The sequence below is a fragment of the Sander lucioperca genome, chromosome 5 (assembly GCF_008315115.2).
Source record: "Sander lucioperca isolate FBNREF2018 chromosome 5, SLUC_FBN_1.2, whole genome shotgun sequence".
In the NCBI taxonomy this organism is placed as follows: Eukaryota; Metazoa; Chordata; class Actinopteri; order Perciformes; family Percidae; genus Sander; species Sander lucioperca.
Genome location: NC_050177.1, coordinates 31064135 through 31077565, shown reverse-complemented (window position 1 = coordinate 31077565; position 13431 = coordinate 31064135). Strand labels below are relative to the sequence as shown.

The 13431-nt window shown below is 42.0% G+C and overlaps 3 protein-coding genes across 3 annotated transcripts in view; 1 reads left to right on the top strand and 2 right to left on the bottom strand.

The window, feature by feature from the left end:
• Nucleotides 1–12664, bottom strand: part of LOC118495129 (zinc finger protein 239-like) — a 15134-nt gene extending 2470 nt beyond the window's left edge. Inside the window, exons 1-2 of the mRNA XM_036001658.1 lie at nt 12518–12664; nt 8926–9078 (exon numbers count right to left, since the gene is read on the bottom strand). Coding sequence (XP_035857551.1) covers nt 8926–9018 — 93 coding nt within the window. The 5' untranslated portion in view covers nt 9019–9078; nt 12518–12664. The remainder of the gene's footprint in view (nt 1–8925; nt 9079–12517) is intronic.
• LOC116034155 (receptor-interacting serine/threonine-protein kinase 3-like) overlaps nt 1–13431 on the top strand; it is a 412721-nt gene that overhangs the window by 100674 nt on the left and 298616 nt on the right. The gene's annotated exons all lie outside the window — the stretch shown is intronic.
• The window catches only part of LOC116054942 (NACHT, LRR and PYD domains-containing protein 5-like), a 179421-nt gene that overhangs the window by 49617 nt on the left and 116373 nt on the right, over nt 1–13431 (bottom strand). The gene's annotated exons all lie outside the window — the stretch shown is intronic.

Below are 13431 nucleotides of genomic sequence, written 5' to 3'. Positions count from 1 at the left end.
TACATATTAAACAAATTAGACTAAAATATGACACAGATATAGATGAAAATATTTTTTTTACACTATGCGGCATCCGACACAATTTCAGGGTAGTTATTAGGGCTGCACGATATGAGAAAAATATGCGATATGCCGCGATAATGAAATACAATAATTTGTTGACGTTGTTGAATATCGCGATAATGATATAACTTGTGATAAATAAACAGATATTAAAATGTAGCCTACTCACTTCTACTGCCTTCAGTATTTTGCTAAAAAACAACAAATTGCTTGTTAAATTTGAAACAAATGACGAAAAAGTGTAGCCATGATGTGCTCTGACAATTAAAGCCCATGTTGCAGGTTAACCACCACTGTTGATTAATGGGTACATAAAGCACTCAACATATGTATATCATTGTTAAAAATGTCTCCAAATAGTGTTAAAGGCCAGTTTTCGCCGTTTTAGTCGTTTAGTGGGTTTTTTAAACGCAATTCGGTGATGACGTCACGTTGGGGAGACGTGCCTCAGCCTAGTACTAGAACTATGGTGACTGACTGGGATGAGGAAGAGGTGGAAGAGGGGTTTTTACTGTCAGTGAATAGCACCGAGTGAAAGTCAATGTTTTCTTTATATCTAGTGACAGTGATCATGTCGTTAGTTCAGATAAGTACCGGTAATCTAGCTAGATCTAGAAATAGAAGGCATCATGCTAGCTATGGGCTAACATGCCAGTCAGTCCCACCTGTGAAATCCCCCGGCGTTGTAAACACATTTTCGATTAGATATCTCACGTTTTGATGGTAGCCTACTAGCTCCAGTAACAACATATTTGCCTAGTGTTTATTCATTACTTGGACGGGGATGCTGTTTAGCTTTTCACAAGTTTAGACAGCTAGCTAACGCTACGCCAACGTTTTGCTAACGTTAGCGCAACAGCGTTAGCCTAGACGGCTAGGTAAATATTACGACTGTCTTCGGAGTTTCCTATATCTGCGTCCACGTTGTCAACATAAGACGTGGCGTTAGTGCTCCTTTTGTACCATCATTGTATTGAATGAAATGTTAAGCTTCACTCCTACGAGATGGGTGGATTTTTGTTACGGTACACACAAAGCTAACTGGCTATAGTTAGCCTGTGCGTATGCTAGCGGAATTAGCTAATGTTGCGTAGCCAGCCAGCAGCTTCGGCAGTAGTTCCGGCGAGCTAACCACGACAGCTAACACATCCACAAGTGTCTCTATTTCAATCATCACTGCAGGTTGACTGCTTTTAGCACCAGAGGTTGATTGTGGGCGACAATACTGTCATGGTTAGCTCACCGAAACTACTGCCGATTGCCGAAGTTGCTAGCTGGTTACGCAACGTTAGTTAGTTCCGCTAGCATACATACAGGCTAACTATAGCCAGTTGGCTTTGTATGTAACAAAAACCCACCCATCTCGTAGGAGCGAAGCTTAAAGTTCCATTCAATAAAATTATGGTACAAAAGGAGCACTAACGCCACATGTCTTATGTTGACAACGTGGACGCAGATATGGGAAACTCCGAAGGCAGTCGTAATATTTACCAAGCTAGCAGTCTAGGCTAACGCTGTTGCGCTAACGTTAGCAAACGTCGGCGTAGCTAGCTGTCTAAACTTGTGAAAAGCCGAACAGCATCCCCGTCCAAGCTGTGTTTCACTTTCCCTCCAATATTATTATACACATAATAAAGACACATGGACTCGGTCGAGACCAAAAGCCATATTTTTCAACACCAGTGGTACAGACCAATACCATAAACAGTGAACAGAGATGGGGCTTTCGTCTGTCGTCTCCCCAACGTGACGTAATGCAATGCATTGTGGGAGAAAGGAGAATCAATGCAAACCGCTGTAAAACAGTACTACTTTTTCGTATTTTATTCCGTTTTGTGATATCCATTGTATTTGATGTTGTTGGGTAACAGTTTAAATGTTTATTACCAACAAGCAAATTGCGCAAATTCATTAGAAAATAAACCCTGCAACATGGGCTTTAAATCAGTTTTTTTCTTTTGCCAAATGTTGACGGTTCAGCAGATAAAATACCCATAATACTATACTCCAGAAAATGACATGTTATTATTAATCTCAACACTGTTTCCTCCTAACTCACATAAGACTAGGAATATCTAAAGTAAATTCTTGTTCATTTTGTTTGTTAGATCATTGTTCATTTTTTGAAGTGTATTAATCCGTGTTTTGGGGTTCCTAAACATAGCCTACTGTTCTGTACTATACGTGTCCTGTTGCACTCATTAAGATCTCATCTGAGCAGATTTCTGTCATTCAAACAACTCTGAGTTGTAGTTTAAAACTTTTAGAGCCAATTTAATAAAATTAAGGGTTTAATTCGGTCTCGGGTCCATGAATACAGTTAATGGATACAGGCACGGAGAACTGAAGGCTCGGTGAGCAACCATTAGCTCTGATTAGCGGTTAGCTCCGGTTAGCTAACTCCGTTATAAAGACATGAAGCGGAGGAGCCTGCCGTGGAGAGGGGTAACAAACAGACTCTGATAAATGATGTTCAGGGAGCTTTCACAGCAGCGTGGCCCTGTTGTTTCTACGGTTTTATTAGTACAGTTAATCCCATTGCGAGACCACCAGCAGCATGCTACTACTAACGATAGCCTCTCTGAGCAAGTGCGACGATGACGCTGTCATGCATGCGGCACACAACTTTGCGAGGGGGAGGGGCTGGAGGAAGCTGGTCTGTCTGCGCTGTAAAAAATTCACCGTTGTTTGGAAAGAAAATTTAATTCGGATTTTATCTACCTGGGCGGTGCACCCAAGTAGAACCAATGTATGGGAAACTCTGCTAACCTCAGTAGCGTGGACGTGAGGTGTAAACATAGCAAAAGATTTTCATTTAAAAAATGTTAAATAGTGTTAGGTAACCACCCAGGCTTAAATAAATGGACTGTTGACAAGTAACCAAATGGCTCAGAATTACATGAAATCAATGTGTTGTTAAAGTGGTATTGCACAACAGTAGAATTTATAAATCCAGGATAACCGATAAAGCGAGGTTTGACCTAGTCTGATCAGAGCATCCTAGCGGTCTGTGTTTCACGACGGCAAAGCCAGGCTGAGGAGGAGAGACTAGGTCGAGTCAGGCTGAGGAGGAGAGACTAGGTCGAGTCAGGCTGAAGTAATTCGGATAGATGCACGTTCACGGGTTTCCTCAACAGACCGCAAGGTCGATCACAGATTCAGGGCTTAAAGGAGAATTCCAGCCAATTTTTACGTTAATCTTGATCGCTATAGCTACGCGAGTACTTTCGATAGAAAAAAACCCCGACCCGAATCAGTGCATGTAACACGGAGAGGCTGCAGCTACGTACTACAAACGTCCCCTGAGCTAAAACGGTAGTGGTCAGGGCAAGTTTTAGAGTGCCTTTGTGCCTCTTAACAGACACAAAATGCAATTAATATGTCTGTGCCACATGAACAGGGCCCTTACGTGTCAACAAGATGCATTTTCAACTCAGACAGTGTTTAAATTCACACTCACCAGAGGGCAGCTAGCAGCTAACAACTACTACCGCACCGCTGTTTTTTTTTAGTGGGAATAAACTTCAAGACGTGACATGACCTGTCCTCTGGAGGACATAGCCACACCACCGCCGCTCCGTGGATTGTTATTGGGATGATTATCACAGAAGCCTGTCTGAATACACTCACCGGACTGCAGCTAGCAGCTAACGGCTATCAGCTAGCAGGGCAAGCTAGCTACCGGCAGGATCGAGACAGGGACCAGGGTAGGTGAATTTAAACACTGTCTGTGAAGAGGCACAAAGGCACTCCAAAACTAGCCCCGACCACTGCCGTTTTAGCTCAGGGGACGCTTGTAGTACGTAGCTGCAGCCTCTCCATGTTACCTGCACTGATTCGGGTCGGTTTTTCGAAAGTACTCGCGTAGCTATAGCGATCAATATTAACGTAAAAATTGGCCAGAATTCTACTCTAAAGTGAAAAAAAATCCTGAGCCTGAAACTTTTTTTTTAACAATTTGTATTAGTACATTCATGATTTTGTCCATGTTGATATTAGTTGCTTCATGTACATTTATTAAAAACGTTGCATTGTATAGCTTTTCATATAGCGTCTAAACTCTGGGACAAGGCCGTTATGTTTAAATAACGGTCATGCTGATTCCAAACAGACAACTTTTTATTAAGGCAGTTTGGGCTTCAGATAGCTCTTACACAGTGGCCATCGTTAATGACAAATCGTGTTGCTCTATGAACGTGCACACACGTATTGTTTGTATCACAAACACGGTCGGTCAGTGAAGGAGCAGTCGCAGCGGTAGCCGTCGTTGCCGGTAACGTACTCGTATGACAGAGTGCATGGACCGAAGCTTTGTGACTAGCAAGCACTTTCTTACCGCTGCTGCCGTACAATATCTTCCTTCAACATGCGCTGCAGAAGCAAGCACCCGGCTCCCTCAATTTGAGGCACCAAGTGCTAAACAGCTTTCCATCTCCACCCGTTTCCTCTTGTCCTCTATTCATGCCCAGCGCCATTTGTTTTTAACTCCTTTCTCAACTAAAGCAGTATCTACATGCTCCAAGTTTGACAAACTTTGCATCCATATTTTTTAGCCGCGTTACCACTAGAACTCATTTCATTGGTAGGTGGAAGTTAGATGATTGGTTAAATCCAGCACATCAAAAGAAATCCCATGTGGACGTTTTAAATGTATTTATTTTTCTAAAATAGTCAAAAAAAGACTTGAAAATAATAAACGGCATGAAAGTTCCCAATTTTCTTTTTTTTTTTTTCTCACAGCCGCACGCCGGAATACTTTAAGCCCTGCAGATTTCCTGCAGATGCTAAAATGGAGAATAATCATTGTTCATACTTTATACAGAGTGAGCAGCAGCTTCTTGTGGAAGTATGATAACGTGAAACACATTATTTGTGAAAAAGAAACACGGCCGCTGTAATGAAACAGCGAGAGAAAGCGTGGCAGACGATCACGGACCGACTGAATGTGTAAGCAGCCTAAAAATATACATTAACTGACCACTGCTCTGAACTGAAACCATCATAATCATACCATTCAAGGATTAGGCTACTAATCATTTGCACAAATTAACAGTTGTAGCTAGGGCTGCACAATATATCCTAAATGTTACGTTAACTTGAAACGGGTAAACGTTATGGTGCATTCAAAGTTATTGTAAAATACCCTTTTCTCATGTTTTTGTCGTTTAACAGCAATTTACTGGTGAAATAAGTTATTATTGTTATGTTATTATTACATTTTTAATAAATCATTTAAATTCCTCCCGTTTTTGCGCTGTATTAATATTCATTAATATTGAGATTAGATTTCTGGGACTCTTCAGTCTGGAGTAACCTCTTTCCTTCGCTCACCTCCTCCTCCTTCCTCTTGCTCCCTCGCTCCTCTGAGTCTCCCGAGGCCTCGCTGACAACTTTCCTGTTGCCCTCCTCCTTCTTCTCCTCCTTCTCCTTGTGTTTCTGCATGTACTCGGTGATGAGGTCGAGGTCCAGGTTGTCTTGCGGCTCCCATGTGTTATCCTCACTGGAAAGGTGAGTGCAGACAGAAGAAAATCTCCTCAGGCTTTGTTTTTAGGCAATACATTCTCACTCTAATTGCTAATTTGTATTATTCCTTTTTTCTATTGTCATTTTGTAAGGTTATTTGATGGTCTGCAACTTAGTGTCAAAATACCAAACCTTCAACTTTGAGGGCATGATACAATGCCAGAATTTATGCTGTAGATTATCTGCAATTTCTAATTGAACAAGATATATATATATATATTTATTCAGGACCAAGAACACCAAGTATTAATATTATAGACTCATACTTACTCTGAGAACCCCTTCCATTTCAGCAGAAACTCTACTCTTCCCTTAACCACTCTGCAGTCCAAAACCTTCTCCACCACATACTCCTCCTCTTCCTCCTTCACTGCTGGTGCTGCAGGAGGTGATGCAGGCTGCTCCTCCTCCTCTTCCTCCTCCTTCACTGCTGCAGCTGCAGGAGGTGCCGCAGGCTGCTCCTCCTCCTCCACTTCCTCCTCCTTCACTGCTGCAGCTGCAGGAGGTGCTGCAGGCTGCTCCTCCTCCTCGGCCTTCTTGCCCTTCTTTCCTGCTCCGGTCGCCAGCTTGACGTCTGCTGAGGGCTCCTTTGGTAGACCCAAGGGGGAAACATGCAGAGATAATGATACAAGGGTTAGAAGAACTAATGGGAGGTGGTAGTGAATTATAGTTTACCATGTTTTACTATATTAAAATGTTCTTTTTGAATGGAGAAAATGCAAGGACTGATGAGGTGACCAATCCATAGGACTTCAGAGTGTGAAGTATCTCCTGCGTTACAACTGAAATAACTACTAAAATGTAAGCCACAAAAGTCATTAACTGGAACTACAAGCTACATGCACAGTAGCCTCAATCAACAACAGAACTCGGGGAAACAACAACAAACTTTGAGCTAGCGAGCTACACGTTGAAAATGGAAAGTTTAGAACAACGTTTTGATCGTGCAACAAGGCAGGCCTGGTTGGTTCTTTCTGGGAATAATTGTAAAGATTTACAAAGAATATGTTTAACGTTATGCCATTTTATATCTAACTGGGATGTTTTGGGACTGATTGTGGCAGGATTGCTGCGGGTGAAGCAATGTTACACAGGGTGATACACTGGTGAGAGCAAATTACATTTAGCCATGTATGCAGCTCATTTAAATAGCTCATTTTACCTTATTGTGTGAACAGGTAACTTAATTTTATATTATATGTGGCTAGGGTTGGGTAGCGTTCACATTTTTACCGGTGCCGGTACCAAAACCTGAAATTTAGTTCTGGTACCCAACGGTACCTTTTTTTGGTACTTTCCCTTTATAAAAACAAAAAAAATAATTTCAATTGTATTTATCCTAGAGTATCTTCGCTCCATCTTACCTGTGTGTGTGTGTGTGTGTGTGTGTGTGTGTGTGTGTGTGTGTGTGTGTGTGTGTGTGTGTGTGTGTGTGTGTGTGTGTGTGTGCTCTCTGTCAACATGCAGATGGCGTTTCTTCTATCGGGGTGAAAATGTTCCACCTAAACAACTTCCTTCCTGAGACTATTTAGCAGAGCCAAAATCATTGCGTCCGGAGCTTAGCGCCGCCCGAGATGATTGTGATTGGTTTAAAGAAATGCAAACAAGCCAAAGCGTTTTTTCTCCTATCCCAGAATGTAGGAGTAAGTGCACGTGTGAGACCGCGCGTTGATGTGTCTGAACAAAGGAACAAACTATTCTAAACCGTTCTGGAACCAGACATGAAAAAGTCAAGCCTCCGAAGAAGCAACCAGCGATAGAGGAAATCAACGACATTAAGAGGTCGCTTGACTTTCTCTCTGAAGAGATTACCACTGTCAGGCTGCAGCAAAAATCCATTTTAGACCTGGTTGCGGAAGTAAAGGCTCTCCAGCTTCAAAATGAAGAGAAGGACAAGAGACTTGCCTTCCTAGAGAACAGAGTGGCTGATCTAGAGCAGTAGCCTACACCAGAATGAATCATGTTATTGTATCGGGGCTCAAAATAAAACCTCAGTCGTACGCACAGGCAGTAACAGTGATCACTGACCACGATCGGGAGCCCAACGGGTCGGTTTCTGACTCCGTGGAGCATCAAGTAGCAGCCTTTCTACAGTCCAAGGGCATCTGATTGGACTGTAATGCCATTGAGGCTTGTCACCCTCTGCCCCAGAGAAATAACAGCAACAAACCAGCCATTATAATGAGGTGTGTTAACCAAAAACACACAATTGCACTACTGAAACAAGGAAGGAAGTTGAAGGGAACAGACGTCTACATGAATGAATATCTCACCAAACCAAATGCTGATATCGCCTGGAAAACACGATCCTTGAAGAAGTAGAAGAAAATACAATCTACATGGTCTACAAACTGCAAAATCTTCATTAAAGTGATGGTTTGGAGTAATTTCACCCTAGGGTCCTTTGCACCATGACCTCGAGCTAAACAACCCCCCCCAGAAGCTTTTTTCACCTGGGTCGAACATTGGGAGAGTTAGCATTATCAGCTGAATAGCTTAGCGCAGGGGCTAATGGATCCAGGTTTGTATCTAGTAAGTTACCCCACTAATAATGCCCGAAATCATACCAAACCTCTACACTAGTACAAATAGGTTATGTACTCATAAAACGATGGATTGGAAAGTTTGTAAGTACACCAGATGTTTATGTAAATAACACTTGCCTGTTGGCTTCTGCTCTCTGCTGTTGCTGCTGCAGTAAGACAACTGCTTAGGGACGTCTACAAATTACAACACCGAAAAGACATACAACAAAAATATTTATTAATTTAACTTCTTTCTTTTTTAAAGTTAGTGCTGTAGTATAACTAGCAGGAGAGAAGTTATAATTGAGGTAAGTTTGGAGACATTACCTTATTTAATCATTAAATTAATAAATATTTTTGTTGTATTTCTTTCCGGTGTTGTAATTTGTAGACGTCCCTAAGAACTTGTCTTACTGCGACCTAGTCTCTCCTCCTCAGCCTGACTCGACCTAGTCTCTCCTCTTCATCCTGACTCGACCTAGTCTCTCCTCCTCACCCTGACTCGACCTAGTCTCTCCTCCTCAGCCTGACTTGACCTAGTCTCTCCTCCTCAGCCTGACTCGACCTAGTCTCTCCTCTTCATCCTGACTCGACCTAGTCTCTCCTCCTCATCCTGACTCGACCTAGTCTCTCCTCTTCATCCTGACTCGACCTAGTCTCTCCTCCTCATCCTGACTCGACCTAGTCTCTCCTCCTCAGCCTGACTTGGCCTTCGTGAAACACACCAAGCCAGGCTCCACAGATTAGACTAGGTCAAGCCTGGCTTTATCAGTTATCCTGGATTTATAAATTCTACTTTTGTGTGAACACTGACCTGAACATTGCTGGTATCAGAGTCCCAGTGTGCTGCTTGTCTTCTGGGGACCTTGTTGCTCCGCTGCTCCAGGTTCTGGTTGTCCTCCTCCATTCCTCTCTTGTCCTGAAATCCAGCAGATGTCCACTGGGGCTGCTGGACTCACTCTGGATTCTGTTCAGTACAAATCAAAGCAGCAGAGATATTCAGGAGCTGCTGTCTCCTCTCGTTTTCCTCACATCCACACACAACTAAAACAACAGTCGGAAAACTCAAAGCAGAGGCTGGAAAACTGTTCCATTTCCTCCTAGCTACACAATCAACTCAGAGGAGTTTGGAGAAAACAGCATTATATTAAACTGGGAAAAATCTAAACAACTGCACAATAAAAAGGTAAACTTTTTTTAAATTAAATTCACTCAGAGCATTTCAGGAAAAAGGAAACTCAATAAAAAGTGATTTTCGACACTAGATATCAAACCAAAGCTCCTCACTATATCTGATTAAAGAGAAACAGAGCCATACTGACACCAATAAGAATTAACAGCAGAAAGCAGCATCTGAAGGACACACAGCAGGCCTACCATTACATTGGAACTGCACTGCTTTGCAAATACTAAGAACCTTCTTCATCACAGACCTGATGGTGCAGTACTTGATCCACATGGATCCACTTGCTGTCCCTCTGGCTGTCCCTCTCTCTGTCCCTGTAGGTTTTCTTCCTCCTCACCCTCTTCTTCATCCTCCTCACCCTCTGGAATCTCCCTCTCTGTGTCAGAGCCCTCCCTTTCATCACATGCCCTCTCTCCAACCTCCCCAGACTCCTCTGGCTCTCCCTCTTCCTGCTCCTCAACACCTTCATTTGTTTCTCTCACTTTTTTGTTTACTGGGGCTAAAAAGGACGCTATGTCCCTTCATCGTTTCATGATAACTATTAGAAGAAGAACAAACGTAGGGGCATGCATTACATTTCGTTACCTAACCATCCCTCCCTACTTAACACGGACAGATAGCCTGTTGATTACTTTACTCAAATGTCTTTATTATCGCGATGCAGCAGCCAAGACGGATGAAGTTAGGTGTTAACATCACAGCATTGTGTTGACCTAGAAGGAGACTGACATTTGGATATTCACTTCTGCTTTGATAAGATGAGTTTGTTTAGATATGATTAAGTTTCTAAACACATCGAGACCAGACATTTCCAGACTTGATTTCATTCTCAGTGTGAGGAACAAAAGGAACACGGTTATGACAACAACAACAAGTCCCTTAGGAGATGAAATGGTTCAGCTTACCACCAGGAGAACTCGGAGCTCCTCTGCTCTCTCCAAGAGTAGTCGCTGTCTCATTCACCGAGCAGCACCACACGCTGCAGGCTGCAGCCTAGTGGTTGGGTGCGCCGCTCTAATTTACCCGTGTAGAACGTTGCGTCGCACATTAGTTCCGCTTTTGGCGCTCGCGTGTAAAACCATAACCGTGGATTTCCACAGGATGCGGAATGTCTGCGGACCGGCTCCGCTGCGGAACGGCTACGTGCTCCGCCGTCCGTCAATACCCACCAGGTCCGGATTTGTTGCGTAACGGCTGCGGCCAGCCGACCACGAGATCTCGCGAATTCACATGTACGCGCGATATAACAGGATGTAGTTTCTACAAACAGAACCACAAAACCAACAACAGTTTGTTTCCATCCAGAGGAGTAGAGGGGAAACTACTCTGAGCTGTGTTTTCAAGGTGTAGTGCAGGGAAATATGACCTGCCGTGAGCACGGTGTATTTTATTTTGAAAATTACCCGGATGTTTTATTTTGTTTCTGTGCCCGACATCCTGTCCCGCACAATCTGAATTGTGCTGAATTGCTGCGGAGCTCTCTGTCGTCCGTCAAATATAGAAACTCTGTTCCGGAGGGCTGCGGACTGACGGAACTGGGACGGAGTCGGGACGCAGACGTTCTGCAGTCAGTGGAAATACACACATTGACTTCAGTGGAAACCTAATGACTCCGTCGACGTTCCGCAGACGTTCTGCATCCAGTGGAAATTGCCGGTAATACATTCATAATTTTTGATTTGGTCAGCACGGGGGGCCGACATGCCTCCGTGTAGAACCGCCACTGTTAAGGGACTGGGACATTCTACCAGAAACGTATAGTATCTGTCCTGGAATTGTTACAGTGAATAAAACTTGTATAATCCAAAACTGACAACAAAAATACTAAATGGGTGATTTCTGTGAGTTGCGCTTTAAAGGAATATGTAATATTAGGTCCTTGGATGTTTTATTCTTAATTAAAAACAAATCCTGAAAAATGGTCTGTCCTCAGCCAAATTTTAACTACCTTGTCCATAATTTTGTTATTCTGAAAACTGTTATTTAGAAAGAAAAAAAATCAGTATTCATTAAAAGTTTAAGCTGTTATCATTCACATTAATTGATAAAAAAAAAACATTAAATGTTACATAAATTCTACAAATAAATCGTATTTTACAACTGTCCCCAGGTTTTCGGTCAGCCCTGTCACGTTACATAAAAAACAAGATAAAAAGTGTGTAATATGTCTTTAAGGTTATGACTCAGAGGACGTGACATCATTTGACTGATAAAGGGTGACTTTTTCTCAATCACTTTTATGATTTAAAGCTTGTTTTTGCATGTTTTTTGGGGAGGACGAGCTAAAGGGTCATGCGCTGTCACACTAAAATATCCTAGAAAACAATCAAAGTTTTGGAAAACCAAAACATGTCTAAAAATGTTACTGAAATGCCTTGCTAACAAGCTAACAGTTTTGATGCTAGGAAGCTAGCATGCTGAGTAATGGCAGTGAAAATGGCCGACTGTCAGGCCCCGTCACATCAGGCCCTGTCACGGCTGGTCACGGCCCTGTGTGACAGTATTTATATATCATATTATATTATATTGGCTGAACATGACCATGTTAGTCTCATAACATGTACATTAACATAATAATAATTCCAAATAGGAATACTTACTAAAACTTAATTAAAGAACATAAAACATAGATTTTCCTGCATCAACAAAATCCATAAAGTCGTCCTGTCACGTCACGGTCAGTCCTATCACATTATGATATAAAAATGGACTATTTAAGAAATTATTCATGAATTAATCTCTTTAAATGTGTACATTAAGGCGGGGGTATATATATCCACTATTGCATATTTGCAATATTTGTAAAAATCTGGGATTTACAGGAAGATTTTTTACAATCGTATGAGTAGCTGGTGGTTATTCTGTTCTTACCATCCACTCAAATTAACCACAAAGTCACATATTTCTTATGAGTTACAAAAGCATGTCAGATACAATCAGGGACATGTGATCAATAAGAAAATGCTATTTGTATCAAAGAAAGTCATAAGGAAACCTTTCTAACATTTAGAAATGTATCTGTGACAGGGCCTGACATTTTAGGGGTGAAAAATGTCTTTTATTCAGGCATAAAAACATGCTGAGATGGCACGATATGTGTTTCTCATATCTTAACATGTCCTTCATATGGATTAATGTTCAGATTAAATTTTTTATTTTTTAGAAGTGGAAATATACCTTTCTGGTAGAATGTCCCGTTTACCTGAGTGTGCGGGTTTACCTGGAGCTCTGTCTTCTTCAAACCGTTCTTATACTGTCTATGTTTAAAACTCACTAATAAACTACACAACTATCCCGCCGCCAGCTCGAGAGCACAGTGAAGCAACGACACTTCCGGTTTCCTCCAAATCAGGGATTTTCAGATTAAAAGTTTAAAATGAAAGAAGGCCTCCACCTGGAGGTCAGGAGGGGAACTACAGATACACATTCAGTTAATGAATCAGGTCAGTGGTTCTCAACCTGGGGTCCGGGGACCCCTAAGGGGGGCGGCAAAGATCAGAGGGGGGGCGCAAGTCTTTATCTGGTTTGAGGTTGAGGTAAAAAAAAAAATATTTGCACATGTTAAAGAAATTATGATAATACACTAGAATATATAATGCATACAAAAGTCTGTATAAAAACTATATATTTTTGTTCTCGCTTAAACTTGTAGGCAGGCTACTTAGTAGGCCAAACATCCGGGACCTCTTAACCTGGGACCCTGCTGTCATCAGGTCAGCTGCTAGCTGCTATCACCCTCGTTTTTCCTGCCGCCACGGCATCACTATTTTATGAACGAAACATGGCGGAGAAACGTAAAAGTGCTGATAACTCCTCTGTATCAAAAAAGAAAGTAAGGGAAAGTTACCTCAACTTCGGTTTCGGAGGGGGGGCTCAACTTTTCTTAGACATAAGTAGGGGGGCGCCAAGGAAAAAAGGTTGGGAACCACTGAATCAGGTAGTGGTGGACTGGAACTGAGTACATTTACTCAAGTACTGGACTTAACTCGAGGTACTTGTACTTTACTTGAGTATTAAATAATGTACAGCACTTAAATAATTAAAACAATTTGTAAGTATAAAGAGAAATAACTAAATATAATGTAAGCATTTAAATGTATGTTTCCACCCCTCTGGTTTGGTTGAAATAAACTC